At 42.0% G+C, this 22,027-nt stretch overlaps 1 protein-coding gene across 2 annotated transcripts; it reads left to right on the top strand.

The window, feature by feature from the left end:
• The first annotated feature begins 486 nt into the window (after positions 1-486).
• LOC124119049 (alpha-amylase-like) lies at positions 487-16,419 on the top strand. Of its 2 annotated transcripts, none has more exons than XM_046481439.2 (11): positions 487-685; positions 1,014-1,137; positions 1,897-2,065; positions 3,722-3,872; positions 5,743-5,880; positions 6,976-7,185; positions 9,380-9,508; positions 9,814-9,924; positions 13,652-13,771; positions 14,778-14,885; positions 15,289-15,427. In XM_046481439.2, the coding sequence occupies exons 1-10, from the start codon at positions 593-595 to the stop codon at positions 14,877-14,879; spliced, it is 1,347 nt and encodes a 448-aa protein (XP_046337395.2). In that variant the 5' UTR covers positions 487-592; the 3' UTR covers positions 14,880-14,885; positions 15,289-15,427. The 2 variants fall into 2 exon arrangements, with proteins under 2 accessions (XP_046337395.2, XP_046337394.2); XM_046481438.2 differs by having other exon boundaries at positions 490-685; positions 14,778-14,865; positions 15,289-16,419.
• The last annotated feature ends 5,608 nt before the right edge of the window (positions 16,420-22,027 follow it).

The following is a 22,027-nucleotide window of genomic DNA, read 5'->3' as shown; positions in this document are numbered from 1 at the left end:
GTGGGGGTCGGGGTGGAGATGGGTGCAACTACCACCCCCTCCCACCCTTTTTGAAGCAATCTTACGATGTTGAGGTATAAATACTTTTAAAACATATACCTTATTCATTTGATGACATATTGCACACACAAAAACAAAAGAAAAACAAATAATTGACAACTTCGTTGCACAATAGAAGCAACTTGTCCTACCTTACCCTCCCTTTCCAAATAATCAGTGCATCCCAGCTTTTCGAATATCTATCTGCGCTTGAAACCACGTCGTCTTTAAGCATTGGTCGTGTTTTTTGCTACATTGTAGACTGAGAAATAAGTGCACATTATTCTGTCGTTAACCCCTTCAATCTGCCTTGTGAAATGTGTTGCAAAAATATTGATGACTCAAGGTTTGATGTAAACACAAGAGAGTTTTAAAGTCCAGCTCAAAGGGAAATGATGTCGAAATCACGAGATATGGAACATTCACATTGGATGGTGTGATTGCACATGTCGCCGTGTCCCGACAATCCAGGAATCCAGGGGCCGATGCTATTTGGGGAACAACTATATATAAGTGTCAGTTACTCCTCTCCCTTCGTACACCGACAGACACGATGGAGACATTCAGATGGGGAGTTTTAACTGTGATTCTTGCCTTTTGTGCTGCCAAAACGGCAGAAGAATGGAAATCAAGAATTATATATCAGGTAACTATTACGAAAACGTATTTTTAAATCATATATTCGTTCGCTGAATTGTATTCATTTTGATTTAATTAGTTTTATTTATTCCTACTTGATTCTACAGCTGAAGCGTATTTAGAACTTTCTGTATTATTAGCAGGTCATAGATTTCTTTCCCAAAAACCTTGGGTCGGTGGTCCAAATAAGAATATCATTTAGCACTTCAATTGTTGTTATTCTTGTAGTCTACGTTGGTAAAGATATGAGGTCGCTGGGATGAACAATAACAAACTTTCAAATTCTTTATTTTCCATGACATAATTATAAGTTTACCTTGACCGATACGTTTCAGTTGCTGACAGATCGATTCTCACAAAAGGGAGACAACCCTAACACAACTTGCAGTGATCTGAGAAGTTACTGTGGCGGGACGTTTAAAGGGATCGAGGAAAACCTGGACTACATTCAAGGCCTTGGTTCGTACTCTTACTGTTTGTTATCAACCGAGGAACAAAAGAAACTGTACCTCACAGTTGATTTTATCATATGTTTGATTTCCAATTGAAATTTAGTTCGCGATCTTAAAAATAAACTGTAATCTCTCTTAGTCAGCACTTAAGGAATACTTCTACGAAGTCATTTTTGTTGGGGCATTTTAAATAATATTATAATGTGATTTCAAACTTTTAAAAATTGAAAACAATTGCATGAAAATGGGTATTTAGGACAACTTATCTTTGAAATTCAATTTTTGAAAATTCGGCACCAATGTGCATTTCAAACACGGTAGGGGTCATGTGGTTGCAAATTAATTTCTTACCCCAGTCTTCATCGAACAAGTTCAATTTGTACACTAAATTACCAAGCCACACATTACTTTTCACAAACTGTTGGAGGAATGAGTGATGGTTAAAAAAACATAATCAAATTGAACAACAGTTCAAGCCTCGGAGTTTAAAACCTATATCGCCTCGTTTTGAAATACTTGATTGACATTCTCTAGACACTGCCCTGTATCATCGAGGATGAAAAGTACTGAGACTTTGAGAGTAGATTCGCTTGTGAGATTGCCTATGTATATATAGGCTAATCTTTTAAACTAGCCCCCGTGCGAATAACCTCTTGAATTTTAAGTTCATATTACTGAAAACATAAAAGGACAAAAAAAACACCTGAAAAATACTGTTGATTTTATACCTCCCTTGTTACACGTTATTGATTTTATTTTCAACCAGGTGCCAATGCCATATGGATTTCTCCAACAGTCGAAAATACTGTCAACGGTTACCATGGATACTGGGCTAAGAACATTTACAAAGTTAACCCAGAGTTTGGAACCAAGGAGGAACTGAAGAGTTTGATAGCTGAATGTCACAAGCGGGATATCTGGGTCATGTTCGACGTGTAAGTGTTTACCTTATCCAACAAGGCACCGGTAGGGTAGCACAGCATTCAATAGTTGGTCTATACCCTATGGCGGACCTGGGTTCGAATCCCCACATGGGTATAATGTGTGAAGCCCATTTCTGGTGTCTCCCGCAAAGACATGTCTAACATAGTGCTCAAAGTGGGTTTTACCCTCTATCTATGCTTATCCAAGGAAGACAAAAATGAATAAAATTACCAAAGGATTTACGAAATTATGTTAAATAAATTATATGAATATTATAAGGTCTACGCGTATCCGGGGGCACGGGTGGCCCAGTCGTCTAAGGCGCCGCGTTTCCTTGTGCAGAATTGCGTCCCTTGGGCACGCCAGAAACCTATGATTGTGGGTTCGAATCCTGGTTCGCCCCGATTATGTTTCTAGGTTTGTCAGCACCATACCCGTGCTGGTGGGTTTCCCCGAAGTGGTAAACGTCTGAGACCTGCATCCCTTTGGGCTTTCCTCCCACATTAAGCTGACACGCCCTGATATAACTGGAATAATGTTAAAAGCGGCGTTAAAACAGACTCACTCACTCACACTGTATGTCGAAACAATCGGGTAGTTCCGAGTGGAGAATATCCCTTGGGAATGCGGTCTGTGTATCTTCAGTGTGGCCGTGTAATCCTGTCGGCTTGAGATGCACGGCCTCGCAAAGAATACAGTGTTCCCTACTCCCCGAGGTGTACGCCTACTTAGAAAACCCTCTGCAGGGAGAATAAACCATAAGGTGTGTTTTATTATACAATTACAACTCCAACGGGTCGTATATTTCTTATATGTTTTATCAACATTATGTACAGCCTCTATAAGCATGGGGGACAAGCTTTAAAACTATTTACACGTGTTTTAATAATGATGACTACTTGAATAGAATCCGACCTCGGCAATGTCGCAAAAGTCTATTTTATGAAAAGTTGGGTATTTGCCGCATATTCTCACAATCACGTCGTTATCTGTACCTTTTCTCCCAATACCAACTGTCATATCTCGTACCCACTTATGGATGCGATCGTACGGCCATTGCGTTTATCTGCGTTGCATTGTTAAATCTATGTGGAAAAACTCCCTAGACACTTCCTCTAAAAAATAACGTCGACGTCATCAAGTTGAGAGCGAATGATCGCTCTTCATTGTTCTTTGCGATTTATCGCGTAGCTTTCTGTTTATCAATACACAATATGAAAACAATCAGATGCGAAGTGTTTGCTTGTCGTCATACTGCCTCGTGACCTCCATCCGACAATTTGTTTATATTTAAATTCTGTGTTTCATGCTTATTTCTGAAATTTGGAGCAAATTGGAAAAAAATGGCGGCCATCTTCAAAATGGCGGCCAAAATGACATTTAGCTGGACATGTGGGATGTCCATCATGTGATTTCATGTGGTTTGGACATCAGGCTATCTGAAAACCACAATGGAAATTTGTCCCTCCATTTGGTAGTCAAACATAAAAACCAGGGGTCTGGCTCATGGACTATTACGCCCTCTGCATCACGTGTGTCTAAAAGCCAATGTTAATATACATGGCGCGGTGCCATTTCGCTGTACTTCTCCGGAATTGAGAACATTTACCAGAGACCGTATATCTATATCTATTATATGGTCTCTGCATTTACTAACTCACTTTCAGGGTCGCCAACCACATGGGCCGAACCAGTGGCTGTAGTGACCGTTCCTGCCCGGCAAAGAAACTCACCAACTTCACAGAGTTTGTTCCCTTTGACCAGCAGGAGCACTACCATGAGCTTTGCTACATCCAAGGGTCGTCTAACCAGTCCGAGGTATACAGCTGACTAAGCCTGACTCATTCGTCACCACTCGCCCCTTTCCGTAACCTGCAAGAAGACTCGTCCCCCTATCGATGAATGTTATGTGCGAAAATACGACAAACCAATCAGAATGCGCGTATGATTTCAAGGTCTTCGTCAAAGAATCCCTCAGAAATAATTTTTGATTTTACATGTCTTGCATCTAAAAATATACCCAAGACACAGTTAAATGTGTTCAGTCATACTGTATAATTCCGCATGCCCCAATGTGCTTTAAATTGCATCTGAAATATATATAACACATGGGGAAATAATATGTGAACCATTACGCAACGAGTTGACAATTGTTTTAGGTATGCCCGTTTGCGCTAAGACGGAACCCGGTCACAAAAATGGCCATGAGAGGGGCACGAGCCGCCATTCGGCTTGTCCCAGATTAACACGACTTGGTCACGAATGAGCCTGACTAAGCTAATTTATGACAGGCTTATAAAATAAAAACAACAGATTTTTCCCAAGACCCATCCGCCCCTAAAATGCCCCCTTCTCTTTATTTTAATTTCAAGCTCTACTAGAAACAACATTTTAAACTCAATTTCATTTTTGCACCAGAATTAGATATAAGCAAAGCCAGTGCCATTCAGAGTGGCAACCGTCCCACCTTTTCAAATCTCAAGCGGTTTAAATTTCTAGATTTAATAAAAATGATAAAAGAAATAATAAAACATGAACGTCCCCCCTTTCCACCGGATCAGTTGGGTTTTTTAAATGTCACGAGCAACAAGAATATGTTTTGAAATTGGTTTGTTTATGAAGCATTTTTCGGTTTATGGATTCCACCAACCTTAGCCAAAAGCAACAATCAGAAAATATACAAATATGAAAAAATCCACATATTTACCGGACCACCTATCTCCGGTCTATCAGAACAACGACACGATACAACAACTATAATCATACAAAAATAACCTTAAACTCAGTAAGTGATTAAAAGCTATAGTCTCTGATAATTGCAAACACGTTATAAAGAGAGATATAAAATCTCTTTTTTATTATGGTTCTGTAAATATATTTAACATTCATGACTAAAAGCAATGTGTAAAATAAATGTTTAGCTACACAGATCGTAATATTAATAATCTACATTTTAATGTTTGGACCTACCAAAGCTGATTGGTTAGCAAAACTTTAAGTAAAAATATAATACAAAAGGATGCAGCAGTTTGACATCCGGAGTAATCCCTTCATCCCCTGCTTGTCAGTCGAGGCAGTGGGGGCCGTTTGGCCTAACGGGACATGGGCTGTATGTTGGTTGGTTGGTTGGTTGATTCGTTGTTTAACGCCGCACCCAGCAATATTCCAGCTATATGACGACGGTCTGTAAATAATCGAGCCTGGACCAGACAATCCAGTGATTGGCATCATGAGCATCGATCCACACAATTGGGATACGATGACATGCATCAACCAAGTCAGCAACCTGACCATCCGATCCCGTTGGTGGCTTCTTACAACAAGCATAGCCACCTCTTAGGGCAAGCATGGGTTGCTGAAGACCTATTCTCCCCCGGATATCTTCACGGGCCGGCTGTATGTGATCATATGGACTGTACAAGGTATTTATGTGCAAAGATATCGGGCGGTAAACAAAACAGTTTCTTTTAATGTTGTCAAAAAAGGACATATTTTGAACACATCAGGATAAGAATTGTTCTTTATCCACCGCAAACATTTCAGCAGGATTTAGTCTCTGCTACTGGCCACTGCCTCTAGACACACACTTCTACACAACTCAAACTCGATTAAGAAACGCAAGAAATTTATAGATATCAATCTTCAAATTAATACCACCTGTACCTAATCTCTTCTATTGTCTACCCAGATTGAGGAATGCCGACTGGGAATCCTTCCTGACTTGAACCAATCAGTGCCCAATGTGAGAGAGACCCTCTTAGACTGGGTTGCCAACCTGACGCGGGAGTACGACGTGGACGGTCTCCGTATTGATACATTGTGTGAGGTGAGACAAGCATCCCGGAAGCGTACAATACATGATGATGATGATGATTATTCTTCTTTAGCGACTTTGTAAGACAATATAAATAATAGACTACGGTTGTCTGAATCAGTATATTTTTTAAAATATGTTGCACTTTTCTAATCGGCAAACTGAAGTTTATCAACTGCAGTTGGCCTTTCAGTTGGCGAACCAAATTAACTACGGAAACTTGTAAAACAGGATTTGACCAGAAAAGTAGAAAGGTTATCACAACGTTACCAGTTTGAAAACAGTCGCCAAAAACACTGCAAATTTAAGGTCTAAAACACAACAATGATACCCGTATCAAATCCATCAACATCGAATAAACATTTCTTGTTTGTTTATTTTCTTTATCCCGGCAGTTTATATAGATTCGGAATTCCCAATCACAATTTCTTCTGAAGCCTGTACTAATTTTCTAACAGGCTAGCCATTGTTACTTAACCTAGAAATCATGGTTTATAGTAAATTAACAATTACCTCCCGCAAAAATATCTAATTATACACGATCTCCTACCCATTCACATAATGCAATAATACTGCCCTCAGGTCACGCCAGAAACCTATGATTGTGGGTTCGAATCCCGGTTCGCCCCGATTATGTTTCTAGGTTTGTCAGCACCATACCCCTGCTCGTAGGTTTCACCGAAATGGTAAACGTCTGAGACCTGCATCACTTCGGGCTTTCCTCCCACATTAAGCTGACACGCCGTGATGTAACTGGAATACTGTTTAAAACGGCGTTAAACACAACTCTCTCTCACACTCACACACACACACACACACACACACACACACACACACACACACACCTTCTCATTTTCACCTGGGGTTGGCTAGCCAAGTGGTTAAAGCGTTCGCTCGTCACACCGAAGACCCGGGTTCGTTTGCCCACATTGGTACCGGTACAATGCGTGAAGTCTATTTCTGGTGTCCCCGCCCTGACATTGCTGGAATATTGCTTAAGGCGGTGTGAACAATACTCACTCACTCATGCACTCATTCATATTAAGCTGATACTGTCATATTGATATTCAAAGCATGTCAAATCACTCACTCGCCGTCCAAAACTAGGTTCCCAAGCCGTTCTGGCGCGAGTTCCAGGAATCTGCTGGGGTGTTCTGTCTGGGGGAAGCCAACTACTACGACCGGCCGCGCTACCTGGCGGCGTACCAGGGCTCCGCACTGGAGGCGTTGCTTAACTTCCCCCTGTACTGGGCTCTGCGGAGGAGTTTCAACGAGAAGAAGCCTATGACCCAACTGCTAGACAGTATTCACTTACAGGTAACTTCTAACGCCCCACAGGGCAGTTGGGTTGTGTACTCCCCAGGGAGCTGAGAATGAAATTCGAGTGTACACTGATCCATTGGCCGGGTTCATAATTGTTTCACCCAAATGAATAACAAGTAGTTGTAAATATGAAGTATGTTATGATTAGAAAATAACCACGTACACTTTCAAAGCAATGGCGAATGTGGTTCAATACGAAGGCTATTGCGAGAAGACGGAACCAAGTTGACTCAAGACGGGAACCAGTCGGCTTGTCCGAAATGACACGAGCTGTGACGAATGATAATTTGTATAATCCGTGCAGCATACATGTCAACACAGTATTAAAAGTCAGATATGTTTCTGGAAACCTGGGGCACATTCACATTTAGTAACTTGCAGATGATTTGTTGATTTAACGTTTACACGAACAAACTGCACGACAATAGTTTTGTCACTTGTGGAGGACGTCCAGAAACATTAAGGATACAAATTGGGAACTTCTCTCCGAAAAACGAAAACCTGACTGTTCCAGCTATGAAACATTATTTATCGTTAGATATAGGTCCCCAGAAACCCATGCTTGTAAGAGCCAGGCGACTAACGGGGGGTTAGGCTCGGTGACTTGGTAGATGCATGTCACCTTATCCCCCTAATTGCATGAATTGATGCTCATGATATCAATCACTGGATTGTCTGGTCCAGACTCGATTATTTACACACCGCCGCCATATAGCTGGAATATTGCTGAGTGCGGTGTTCAACAACACTCAAATAAAACTGACACCGGGGCGCGTCAATGGTACTGCTGAATATTTGAAGCACATGGGCGTTTTCACAAAGGCGATCATAACATGACATCCGGAGATATAGTTGTTGTTTGCCGCACACAGTCACGCTCTGTCGGACGTATTTCACTCATCGTTTTGAAACAACACTGATAATACTCTTTATCATATAATGGGTAGGTTTCTCGGCAGGATAAAGCCAACGGATAAAAACGATATCCGTTGGGGTCATATGCGGATAGAGATGCAAATATCAAAGGTCAAGTAGGGACTACTTTCACTGTTTATAAACAAACATGGCGTCGCCCTCGTCATTCGGCGATCGAGTCAGAATTAACCATCGGGAATCTGGATAAACTACAGGGATAATTGCTATCATTATCAAAAGAATAGTCTAATATACTGAAAATCAGTGTCTAACTGTGACGTAGATATGGCATTTTATAAGTTTTGGCAACTTTGGAGATATAAATTTCGAAACAATTTTGCGAGGGCACGAGGCCTAGCCAAGCGGGATCAGTAGCCATATCTGTGCTTGTAGACCTCTGCGGCTTGAAACCTTCTCCACAAATTAAAATAGTTGGATTTGGCCGAAATATGTTTGAATTGTTACCTTGTTTAGTTTTGTCGCTGTGTGTACATCTGACTACACTTCTTAACGTTATGACAGATCCGACTGTCAACAACGTCTGACCGTGGCCGTGACGTCTCATAAGACTAGAGTTAGAGTAGCTTCCCTTTGACAAAGGGCAGTTACTCTAGCGGACAGACCGATGGATTGCCGCGAAAGGCAATTAAAAACAACTGTTGTTTTGCCTATAAGTTGCTTCGCCACTGTATAAGAAACAGATTTCAGTTGGAACTATATTGGCTACTGTCACTGTCCGACTGACTAATCACTTACCCTGTGACGTAATAAATATTAATGCGCGCATTCCAGGAAAACTCGCAATGTTTCGGTAATGTTTGTGAGAGAGGGAAAGCGATTTTAAAGCACAGAATTAAAGAATGACATTATATGATAAAGAGGTTATCACGCTTGTGTGTTTGGGGATGGTAAATATCCTGTATTAGGAATAAACACTATGTATTTAGCTCGCCAAGGCTCGCTAAATACAATGTTTATTCCTAATGCAGGATATTTACCATCCCCAAACACACTCGCGTGATAACCTCTATATCCTTCACGTATACTAATTGATTGATATTTTTAGAATATAGGGATAGACGGTTAATGAACCATTTGATTCCAAGAGTTGGACCACGTATGTACGACCCTCCAACACTACCTATGTATATTGATATCATCAATCTATAAAATAAAAATAATAAAACACAAAATCAATATATATATATCAAATGTTCCAGTTGCTGTCACACATTCCAAGTATATTGAATTATATTTTGTTATTACCTTTTAGAAAGAAATCTTCAATGATACAACTGTGTTGGGATTATTCGTTGACAACCACGACTTCCAACGTTTCCTTAATATGACCCCGGACGTCACACTACTGAGGAACTCTCTAGTCTATGTCTTCTTCAGTCAAGTGAGTAGAGGGTATCTTTAGTCTGTGTCTAGATCTAGCTTAGATATTTCAAACGCGGCCTTCATATTTCCCGATGCAGTCAGAACCATCGAAATCGCAGTACAGTAAAGTACGGTTATAACGAACTCAAAGGGACTCCTAACTTTAGTTCGTTATAATCGTAGTTCGTTATAAGCATATATACAGTATAATAACAGCAAATTGTCGGGACCAAAAAGTAAGTTCGTTATATCCGTCAGTTCGTTATAAGCGTGTTCGTTATAACCGTAGTTTACTGTAATATGAAATGGTACATGATCTTGTAGGGCATCCCGCTGGTGTACTACGGCACTGAACAGCTGTACCACGGGGGAGCGGATCCTAACAACCGGGAGGCCCTCTGGCCGCACCTTGACAACACGACAGCGATGTACCAGGTGAGCTTAAGATAGGATAACGCCACGCAGCTGCAGTTACCGATTCCCGTCATCCGTTCATCGTTTAATATCATAGTTTCTATGTAACTGGATTACTGTTCAAAGCGGCGTTAAAAGCAAATCACTCACTCACTAACTCACTCACTCACTCACTCACTTGGGCGGTCACGCCGAAGAGCCGGGTTCGATTCCCGACATGGGTACAATGTGTGAAGCCAATTTCTGGTGTCCGTTGCCGTGATGTTGCTGGAATATTGCTATTAGCGGCGTCAAACCATACTCACTCACTCACTCACTTACTCACAGTTTCTACATGTCACAACAGGGGCTACGGTTAGTCCCATGAGAAAAGTCTCTGTGCTGTAAGATTTACCGTGAGCCACTTCTACGCCTTCTGGGTACAAGTAATAGAATATTGTTGAAAGATACATACCAATCTCAATGTGAAATTTAAATTGGGAGTCCAAATGGAAACTAAAAATAAAACCTGTTGATTTTTCGTGGAGGCAGCTCTCCTACTTTCCAAAAGCCGTACCGCCCCGTGAAGATCCATGGTAGAATAGGTCTTCAGCAACCTATGCTTGCCGTAAAAGGCGACTATGCTTGTCGTAAAGGCGACTAACGGGATCGGGTGGTCAGGCTCGCTGACTTGGTAGATGCATGTCATCGATCCCAATTGCGTAGATTGATGATCATGGTATCAATCACTGGATTGTCTGGTCCAGACTCGATTATTTACAGACCGCCGTCATATAGCTGGAATATTGCTGTGTGCGGCGTTACAGAGCGGACAAAACAAACAAGAACAAAACGAAGGCGAGGATCGTTGTCATCGTATCCCAATTGCGTGGATCATGTCAATCACTGGATTGTCTGGTCCGGACTCGATTATTTACAGACCGCCGTTATGTATCGGTATGCGGCGTTAAACAACAAACAAACAAACAAACAAACAAACCAAACTAATACAAGCACCCTTTTGTTTGTTTCGATCCGGAACCTAATATACATAGTTCACTAACGAAGAATAACATGATAAAACGAAACAGATTTGGGCCACGTCATGTGAATCAAAGGTCGGAGCAACGTGTCTGTTTTCTGTATGTCGAAGGGGGCACGGGTGGCCCACTCGTCTAAGGCGCCGCGATTCGCTGTGCAGAGTTGCGTCCCTTGGGCACGTCAGAAACATATGATTGTGGGTTCGAATCCCGGATCGCCCCGATTATGTTTCTAGGTTTGTCAGCACCATACCCGTGCTCGTGGCTTTCACCGAAGTGGTAAACGTCTTAGACCTGCATCACTTCGGGCTTTCCTCCCACATTAAGCTGACACGCCGTGATATAACTGCAATACTGTTTAAAGCGGCGTTAAACCAAACTCACTCACTCACTCACTCACACTGTATGTTGAAACAATCGGGTAGTTCCGAGTGGAGAATATTATGCAAAAACAACGCATTGTTATTCTGAGCGGCAAAGGCGAAGTGAAATTGGGTTTAACGTCGCGTCCAAGATTATTGCACTTATATAGCGACGTACATGTACGTGTATATGTTTGGGTGGCTGCTTGTACTAGTCCGGACTGATGCCGATTTATAGTGCTAGCTCACTGAGATACCATGCCGCAGTTTAACATGGATACCCCACTCAGACACAGAATACTGACTCCGAGCCGACCAGTCCTTGTTTTAGCCTCTTAATGCCGAGAGCCAGACAGGGTAACAACAAGTACCATCTTTTAACGTCTTTTGGTATGACGGGGCTGGGGATCGAACCCCGGACCTTCCGCTCTCCGGGCGGACGCTCTACCACTCGACCACGGAGGCGGTCCCTGAGCGTCATAGCATCTTCACATAAAAGGGTGTACTATACAGAGAGTGTTTGTATTGTCAAGGGATTTCGCTTGTTAAAATCGAAATTTCTGAATCGAGGATGTAAGGAAATGAAACGAAAAGGATGTTAAAGAAAACCCAATGCGCCCATCATTTAGACTGGGCAGTTCGGGGACATTCGGCGTTGCCCTATTGAGGCAGAGACGTAGAGTATCGGAGTAACAGATCTGACTGTACTTAGAATAGTTTCCTGGTGTCCCGTATTCGCCGTATGCGCTCTGTGGGGTTTCCGGGTCAGAACAGATCCACAGTACACAGGCCAGATTCTTGTATGTCATGGTTTACTTTTGTATGTAATGGTTTACTTCAGTATTTCGTGGTTTACTTTTGTATGTAATGGTTTATTATAGTATGTCATGGTTTACATTTGTATGTCATGGTTTATTATAGTATGCCATGGTTTACTTTTGTATGTCATGGTTTACTTTAGTATGTGATGGTTTATTATAGTATGTCACGGTTTACTTTAGTATGTGATGGTTTATTATAGTATGTCATGGTTTACTTTTGTATGTCATGGTTTACTTTAGTATGTGATGGCTTATTATAGTATGTCATGGTTTACTTTTGTATGTCACGGTTTACTTTAGTATGTGATGGCTTATTATAGTATGTCATGGTTTACTTTTGTATGTCATGGTTTACTTTAGTATGTGATGGCTTATTATAGTATGTCATGGTTTACTTTTGTATGTCATGGTTTACTTTAGTATGTGATGGTTTACATTTGTATTGCATGGTTTACTTTCGTATATGATGGTTTACATTTGTATGTCATGGTTTATTATAGTATGTCATGGTTTACTTTTGTATGTCATGGTTTACTTTAGTATGTGATGGTTTACATTTGTATGTCATGGCTTATTATAGTATGTCATGGTTTACTTTTGTATGTCATGGTTTACTTTAGTATGTGCTGGTTTACATTTGTATGTCATGGTTTATTATAGAATGTCATGGTTTACTTTAGTATGTGATGGTTTACATTTGTATTGCATGGTTTACTTTAGTATATGATGGTTTACATTTGTATGTCATGGTTTATTATAGAATGTCATGGTTTACATTTGTATGTCATGGTTGATTATAGAATGTCATGGTTTACTTTTGTATGGCATGGTTTCCTTTTTTATGTCATGATTTACTTAGTATGTGAAGGTTTACTTTTGTATGTCATGGTTTACATTTGTATGTCATGATTTACTTTTGTATGTCACGTTTACCTTATTTTTGACTATAAAAGAAATCCTGGTGGACAGGAAAAACATAAGATAAAGAAGACATGATAGATTAGCGGTGAACAACAAAAGTACGCTTGCTTCCGGCAGAATGTTAGAGTATTTTTCAATGGTCATTTTCATAGGATCGATGGAAATCAGCTGACAAAAATCTTCTCTCATGTTCGTGGTAAGCGCCGACTAGAATGGGGATGGTGTATGTATTCGTACCCCGACTGCGAGGATCGTTTATATTTTCAGAAGATTTCAGAGAGCGTTTGATCTGCGTTACGACACTTGATGACCTGAGTGAAGATTTGAAAAATGCTTCATGGTAGATACGTGGAGGGCATTTACAAATTTGACCAAAATGCCCGAAGCAATTCCCTATTTGTACCATATGTTCCCGTGTTTGTTCAGATGGACAGTTGACTTTCCTTTGCATGTGTTTGTGACGAATGACACCTGTGGAGCACATTACGCCAACCTTTTCGCGAACACCACATCACGCACTCACTTCAATATTGCATGGAGACATTTAAACTAAGTCTTATAAACTTGTGACATACATAACCCGATTTGTTGCCATGGTAACACCTGACAACAAACTCTATTTCAGTTTATCAGGCAGCTAGCTGATGGGAGAAAGTCGGTCGGAGTTGACTTTGGCGCCCTCAACCAAAAGGAGGTGTACGTGGACAACGATACGCTGGTCATAACAAGGGGAGACAAGCAAGAGGTACTGATTCAGTCGACATCGCGGACTTCATGTCAATAATCAGACTCAATTACACCCGCCAAAATACCCCGGGTGGAAATATATTGAAAAGGGGGGTGACCCAACCCAACATAAAGGATATTGATTCAGATTACATATGTCAGGAGAACCCTGCGTGTGCACACACACACACACACACACACACACACACACACACACACACACACGCACGCACACACAGACATACACGCACACACACATACATACACACACATGCACACAGACATACACGCACACACACAGACATACAGGCACACACACACACACAGACACACGCACGCACACATACATACACACGGGCACACACAGGCATACGCACACACACAGACATACACACACATGCACACAGACATACACACACACAGACATACACGCACACACACACACAGACATACACGCACACACAGACACACACGCACGCACACACACACAGACACACACGCACGCACACATACATACACACGGGCACACACAGGCATACGCACACACACAGACATACACACACATGCACACAGACATACACACACACAGACATACACGCACACACACACACAGACATACACGCACACACACATACATACATACACACGGGCACACACAGGCATACGCACACACACACATACACGCGCACACACGCAGACATACACACACAGATACATACAAACGCACGCACGCACACACACATACACACAAACTGTGTTAATAAAACAAAAATTGATATATATTTTGGTTTAGCCTATTCCTACAAGGTATCTGATGTGAAGGCAAACACCCAGAACGTGTTTGATCATCTCGTGCATTACACAGTGTCTGTGCTGGTAATGGGAAGTACAGGATTTAGCGGGAAATAGTGGGAAGATGGGGAAAAACAATAATACAGGAACACGTTGCTAAATGCCCCCTTTACACACACAAGTAAAGTAACAGTAGATAGCATGATTGTAACACTAATCTTGTCTTGTTGCAGCTATTAATCGCGGTGACCAATGTTGGCAAGTCACAAGGCAGTGTACAGAAATCTGTCGGCAATCTCACAGACATGGAACAAGGATCCGGTAAATGGAAGTAAATGGAAGTAAATGGAAGTTCAATACCCACCATTTGGCCACTTGAATTTATATCGTCCCACTGTGGGGACAAATGAACGAACTTCACGTGTCATGTACACTGTAGTGTACTGTATGGCGTGGATCGTTGCTCATAATATCAATCACTGGATCGTCTGGTCCAGACTTGATTATTTACAGGCCACTGCTATAAAGCTGGAATATTGCTTAACGCGGCGTTATACAACAAACAAAGCAATGAAACGTGTCACGTTTAGTGTTGAAATATCAGTTCATTAGAAAAAATATACAGACGGGAAGTAACTCTGCATGGTGTTGTTTCACTCATTTTGCTCATCTGCTTTTTTCGCGTCTTATTGTATAAAGAAAACGTTATGGGAATTGTTTTTATAGCTTCCAATTTGGTTCCAGTGTTCGTCAACATCTGGGACAAGACAGACACAGCCACTGTTAACGGCGGAGTAATGACAATCTCTCTGACAAATGGAGAGCCAAAGATTTTCAAGCAAGTACCACCGACGCCGCCAGTACGTGATAATTCATCTGCAGCAGCCATATTTGTGCATCCTTTGGCGGCCATATTGTGTTTCTGTGTTATCGTCTTTTCATAAAAAAAATTCACTGTGGTTTCAGGTGAAAGAAAAGAATAGCTCACAAAAAGGGCATTTGGACAAAAAGACAATTGTGTTTTGTTTCACGACAGTCTACATTATATAGGACAAGTTACTACAGGACCCTTTTTGACAAATGGGATATGCTTTATTTCAGAAATGAGGAGAAAATATATAGAAATCGTTATTAAGAAAGTACAGTGATTAAGAAAGATATGAACGAGAATTCTACCACGACTCTGTTTTATTTCTTTGTTCTTTAACGCCACACACTAATATTTCAACTACATGAATGTATATACGGCTGTAAATAATCGAGTATAGACCAGAAAACGGGTATCTAATTCCATTAGATACCTAAAAAATGAAAAAAAAAGCCTTTTCATACAAACGTCTGAACATATCAATCTATCGAAAGCCGACCTATAACAATGGTTGCCGATAACCCTTTGGAACTAATATCGATATCCAAACATTGTCAGATGTTTTGTCACTAACTGGCAAAATGCATAAGCATCTATGTGATCGTGGCAGCTTATCAAAGATGGTTAAATCTTTTTCTGAACGCCTTCTAATGTGGGAAACACGCACTAAACACTGTGTCACATAGATAAGGGGTCACACACGTGAGGCCGTCTTGCCTTCAATTATAAATGACATTCAGACATATATGGTGAACATTATTCCAGATCGAGGTTGTCCTCTAGGTTCAAGCAATTTGTAAACAGCACTGTCACCGTGAACAACTATTTTGTCAGCCATGGGCTGTGAACAGTCAAACATGTAGGTCAACTTCAGCCGGGGCGACTTTTAGAGTTAGTCATTTTGAACATGTACTGCTGTCATAGAGTTATTTCAAAACAACTGGTATGTAAGTTCAACTTCAAAACCACTAAAATCCTGTTATTTAATAAATTTTGTTGAGAAATAAGTTCAGAATTGTGTGTCATGTTTTGTACATGTTGTACATGTCATGTTGATTTCCGAGAAATGAGTGAGTTGGGTTTAACGCCGCTTTTAACAGTATTCCAGTTATATCACGGCGTGTCAGCTTAATGTGGGAGGAAGGTCCGACGTGATGCAGGTCTCAGACGTTTACCACTTCGGTGAAACCCAAGAGCACGGGTATGGTGCTGACAAACCTAGAAACATAAGCGGGGCAAACAGTGATTCGAACCCACAATCATAGGTTTCTGGCGTGCCCAAGGGACGCAACTCTGCACAGCGAATCGCCGCGCCTTAGACGACTGGGCCACCCGTGCCCACCTGTTAGAAATGACTTCTGACGTTCTTTGATCAGTGTTACCACATTCAAGGCCTCAGTAAAGCTTTCAAAAAGCCTTATGGTGAATGATATTTCCAAATTTGACAAATCAGTGACAAAAATGATATCCGATGCAATTCCTGATTTTGACTGGATTCATATGTTCCCGTGTTTTCTCAGGTGAACAATTGACTTGCCTGTGCATGTGTTTGTGACGGGTGCAACTGGTGGGGCAGGATGGGCTAACCTTTTTGCGAAAACTTTGTATCATCACTATTTGATAGTGATTCATAAACATGCTCATGGTATAGTCACAAGTGTCACTGCTATTGGCAGACATTTTCTCATGAATATGGAAAGGGTTTTGTCGCTTTTATTAATTGCGTCATTAATTGTTTCAATGAAATTAAATATGTATCTAAGGAGGGATATTTGATTACCTCTTTGCCCAGAAGCTATGTATTTTCTAACGATTGTCTTGAACTAGTCAATAATGTAATTTATTTATCTTGAACTTGAGTAAGTTTTGTTTCCCATAGCCCCTTACTAATGGCCTGAGACAGCTGACCGGTGGAACCTTTATACGTTTCAAATGACTGTCGTTCTATTCTATATTATACATTTATATACCGCACTTATCCGGGTACTGGTATCTGCTCAAATGCGGTTTAGTTGTTCCCCGATAAATAGATTGGTAGCCATTCCAGTTATCTTTCTCAACTCCCTGGGGAGTATACAACCCAAGCTGCCTACGGACGCTGGAGGGTTTTTACGTGTACACCTCACATATCGGGTGCCCATTCCCTGCTGGGTAAACAGAGGCACATTTGAGTCATTTGCCCAGGGTGACACCACAAGTTCTGACACTTGTGTTTCGGGTGTATGTAGGTATTCGTGTTTCCACCATCTGGTCATCTACCATCGGACGAGTGGATCATTTGAGTGCACGGGTTGTATGTACTTTAGACTATACCTGGTAGTGACAACACTGTAAAGTGAGTGAGTGAGTGAGTGAGTTGGGTTTAACGCCGCTTTTAACATTATTCCAGTCATATCGCGGCGTGTCAGCTTAATGTGGGAGGAAAGCCCGAAGTGATGCAGGTTTCAGACGTTTACCACTTCGGTGAAACCCACGAGCACGGGTATGGTGCTGACAAACCTAGAAACATAATTGGGGCGAACCGGGATTCGAACCCACAATCATAGGTTTCTGGCGAGCCCAAGGGACGCAACTCTGCACAGCGAATAGCGGCGCCTTAGACGACTGGGCCACCCGTGCCCCCAAACACTGTAAAGACCTGTACGCATTGCTGGTCCTAAGACTGAATAACATTACGGTCACTAGCGGGATACGATCTCAGCACCTGGTGCTTGCTAGACTTGCGCTTTTGAATGCTTGACCACAAAGCTCACACATGTTACATGTACGTCCTATATGTGTGTCTGGATACATGTACGTCCTGTGTGTGTGTCTGGATACATGTACAACCTATGTGTGTGTCTGGTTACATGTACGTCCTCTATGTGTGTCTGGTTACATGAACGTCCTATGTGTGTCTGGTTACATGTACGACCTATGTGTGTCTGGTTACATGTACGTCCTATGTGTGTGTGTCTGGTTACATGTACGTCCTATGTGTGTCTGGATACATGTACGACCTATGTGTGTCTGGTTACATGTACGACCTATGTGTGTGTCTGGTTACATGTACGTCCTATGTGTGTCTGGTTACATGTACGACCTATGTGGGTGTCTGGTTACATGTACATCCTATGTGTGTCTGGTTACATGTACGTCCTATGTGTGTCTGGTTACATGTACGTCGCATGTGTGTCTGGTTACATGAACGTCCTATATGTGTCTGGTTACATGTACGTCCTATGTGTGTCTGGTTACATGTTCGTCCTATGTGTGTGTCTGGTTACATGTACGTCCTATGTGTGTGTCGGGTTACATGAACGTCCTATGTGTGTCTGGTTACATGTACGTCCTATGTGTGTCTGGTTACATGTACGTCCTATGTGTGTCTGGTTACATGTACGTCCTATGTGTGTGTCTGGTTACATGTACGTCCTATGTGTGTCTGGTTACATGTACGACCTATGTGGGTGTCTGGTTACATGTACGCCCTATGTGTGTCTGGTTACATGAACGTCCTATGTGTGTCTGGTTACATGTACGTCCTATGTGTGTCTGGTTACATGTACGTCCTATGTGTGTCTGGTTACATGTACGTCCTATGTGTGTCTGGTTACATGTACGTCCTATGTGTGTGTCTGGTTAAACGTACGTCCTATGTGTGTCTGGTTACATGTACGTCCTATGTGTGTGTCTGGTTAAACGTACGTCCTATGTGTGTCTGGTTACATGTACGACCTATGTTGGTGTCTGGTTACATGTACGCCCTATGTGTGTCTGGTTACATGAACGTCCTATGTGTGTCTGGTTACATGTAAATCATCTGTGTGTCTGGTTACATGTACGACCTATGTGTGTCTGGTTACATGTACGTCCTGTGTGTCTGGTTACATGTACGTCCTATGTGTGTCTGGTTACATGTACGTCCTATGTGTGTCTGGTTACATGTACGTCCTATGTGTGTCTGGTTACATGTACGTCCTATGTGTGTCTGGTTACATGTACGACCTATGTGTGTGTCTGGTTACATGTACGACCTATGTGTGTCTGATTACATGTACGTCCTATGTGTGTCTGGTTACATGTAGGTCCTATGTGTGTCTGGTTACATGTACGTCCTATGTGTGTCTGGTTACATGTACGACCTATGTGTGTGTCTGGTTACATGTATGTCCTATGTGTGTGTCTGGTTACATGTACGTCCTATGTGTGTCTGGTTACATGTACGTCCTATGTGTGTGTCTGGTTACATATACGACCTATGTGTGTGTCTGGTTACATGTACGTCCTATGTGTGACTGGTTACATGTACGTCCTATGTGTGTGTCTGGTTACATGTACGTCCTATGTGTGTCTGGTTACATGTACGTCCTATGTGTGTCTGGTTGCATGTACGTCCTATGTGTGTGTCTGGTTAAACGTACGTCCTATGTGTGTCTGGTTACATGTACGTCCTATGTGTGTGTCTGGTTAAAGGTACGTCCTATGTGTGTCTGGTTACATGTACGACCTATGTTGGTGTCTGGTTACATGTACGCCCTATGTGTGTCTGGTTACATGAACGTCCTATGTGTGTCTGGTTACATGTAAATCATCTGTGTGTCTGGTTACATGTACGTCCTATGTGTGTCTGGTTACATGTACGTCCTATGTGTGTCTGGTTACATGTACGTCCTATGTGTGTCTGGTTACATGTAGGTCCTATGTGTGTCAGGTTACATGTACGTCCTATGTGTGTCTGGTTACATGTACGTCCTATGTGTGTCTGGTTACATGTACGACCTATGTGTGTGTCTGGTTACATGTACGACCTATGTGTGTCTGATTACATGTACGTCCTATGTGTGTCTGGTTACATGTAGGTCCTATGTGTGTCTGGTTACATGTACGTCCTATGTGTGTCTGGTTACATGTACGACATATGTGTGTGTCTGGTTACATGTACGTCCTATGTGTGTGTCTGGTTACATATACGACCTATGTGTGTGTCCGGTTACATGTACGTCCTATGTGTGTCTGGTTACATGTACGTCCTATGTGTGTGTCTGGTTACATGTACGTCCTATGTGTGTCTGGTTACATGTACGTCATATGTGTGTCTGGTTACATGGACGTCCTATGTGTGTCTGGTTACACGTACGTCCTATGTGTGTCTGGTAACATGTACGACCTATGTGTGTGTCTGGTTACATGTACGTCCTATGTGTGTGTGTCTGGTTACATGTACGTCCTATGTGTGTCTGGTTACATGAACGTCCTATGTGTGTCTGGTTACATGAACGTCCTATGTGTGTGTCTGGTTACATGTACGTCCTATGTGTGTCTGGTTACATGTACGTCCTGTGTGTGTCTGGTTACATGTACGTGCTCTATGTGTGTCTGGTTACATGTACGTCCTATGTGTGTCTGGTTACATGTACGTCCTATGTGTGTCTGGTTACATGTACGTCCTATGTTTGTGTCTGGTTACATGTATGTCCCATGTGTGTCTGGTTACATGTACATCCTAGGTGTGTCTGGTTACATGTACGTCCTATGTGTGTCTGGTTACATGTACGTCCTATGTGTGTGTCTGGTTACATGTACGTCCTATGTGTGTGTCTGGTTACATGTACATCCTAGGTGTGTCTGGTTACATGTACGTCCTACGTGTGTCTGGTTACATGTACGTCCTATGTTTGTGTCTGGTTACATGTACGTCCTATGTGTGTCTGGTTACATGTACGTCCTATGTTTGTGTCTGGTTACATGTACGTCCCATGTGTGTCTGGTTACATGTACATCCTAGGTGTGTCTGGTTACATGTACGTCCTATGTGTGTCTGGTTACATGTACGTCCTATGTGTGTGTCTGGTTACATGTACGTCCTATGTGTGTGTCTGGTTACATGTACGTCCTATGTGTGTCTGGTTACATGTACGTCCTATGTGTGTGTCTGGTTACATGTACGTCCTATGTGTGTGTCTGGTTACATGTACGTCCTATGTGTGTCTGGTTACACGTACGTCCTATGTGTGTCTGGTTACATGTACGTCCTATGTGTGTCTGGTTACATGTACGACCTATGTGTCTGTCTGGTTACATGTACGACCTATGTGTGTGTCTGGTTACATGTACGTCCTCTGTGTGTCTGGTTACATGTACGTCCTATGTGTGTCTGGTTACATGAACGTCCTATGTGTGTGTCTGGTTACATGTACGTCCTATGTGTGTCTGGTTACATGTACGTGCTCTATGTGTGTCTGGTTACATGTACGACCTATGTGTGTCTGGTTACATGTACGACCTATGTGTGTCTGGTTACATGTACGTCCTATGTGTGTCTGGTTACATGTACGTGCTCTATGTGTGTCTGGTTACATGTACGTCCTATGTGTGTCTGGTTACATGTACGACCTATGTGTGTCTGGTTACATGTACGTCCTATGTTTGTGTCTGGTTACATGTACGTGCTCTATGTGTGTCTGGTTACATGTACGTCCTATGTGTGTCTGGTTACATGTACGTCCTCTGTGTGTCTGGTTACATGTACGTCCTATGTGTGTCTGGTAACATGTACGTCCTATGTGTGTGTCTGGTTACATGTACGTCCTATGTGTGTCTGGTTACATGTACGTCCTATGTTTGTGTCTGGTT

The sequence above is a fragment of the Haliotis rufescens genome, unplaced genomic scaffold, assembly GCF_023055435.1.
Source record: "Haliotis rufescens isolate VD_foot unplaced genomic scaffold, xgHalRufe1.0.p SCAF_12, whole genome shotgun sequence".
Taxonomy (NCBI): Eukaryota; Metazoa; Mollusca; class Gastropoda; order Lepetellida; family Haliotidae; genus Haliotis; species Haliotis rufescens.
This window is presented reverse-complemented; position numbering and strand designations above follow the sequence as displayed.

What these genes read in the sequence shown, in the direction of transcription:
- LOC124119049 (XM_046481438.2), top strand. Translation starts at nt 593, where the DNA reads ATGGAGACATTCAGATGGGGAGTTTTAACTGTGATTCTTGCCTTTTGT. An exon ending in AATCAAGAATTATATATCAG is followed by an intron (nt 686 to 1,013) that starts GTAACTATTACG and finishes GATACGTTTCAG; the next exon opens with TTGCTGACAGATCGATTCTC. An exon ending in ATCTGGGTCATGTTCGACGT is followed by an intron (nt 2,066 to 3,721) that starts GTAAGTGTTTAC and finishes ACTCACTTTCAG; the next exon opens with GGTCGCCAACCACATGGGCC.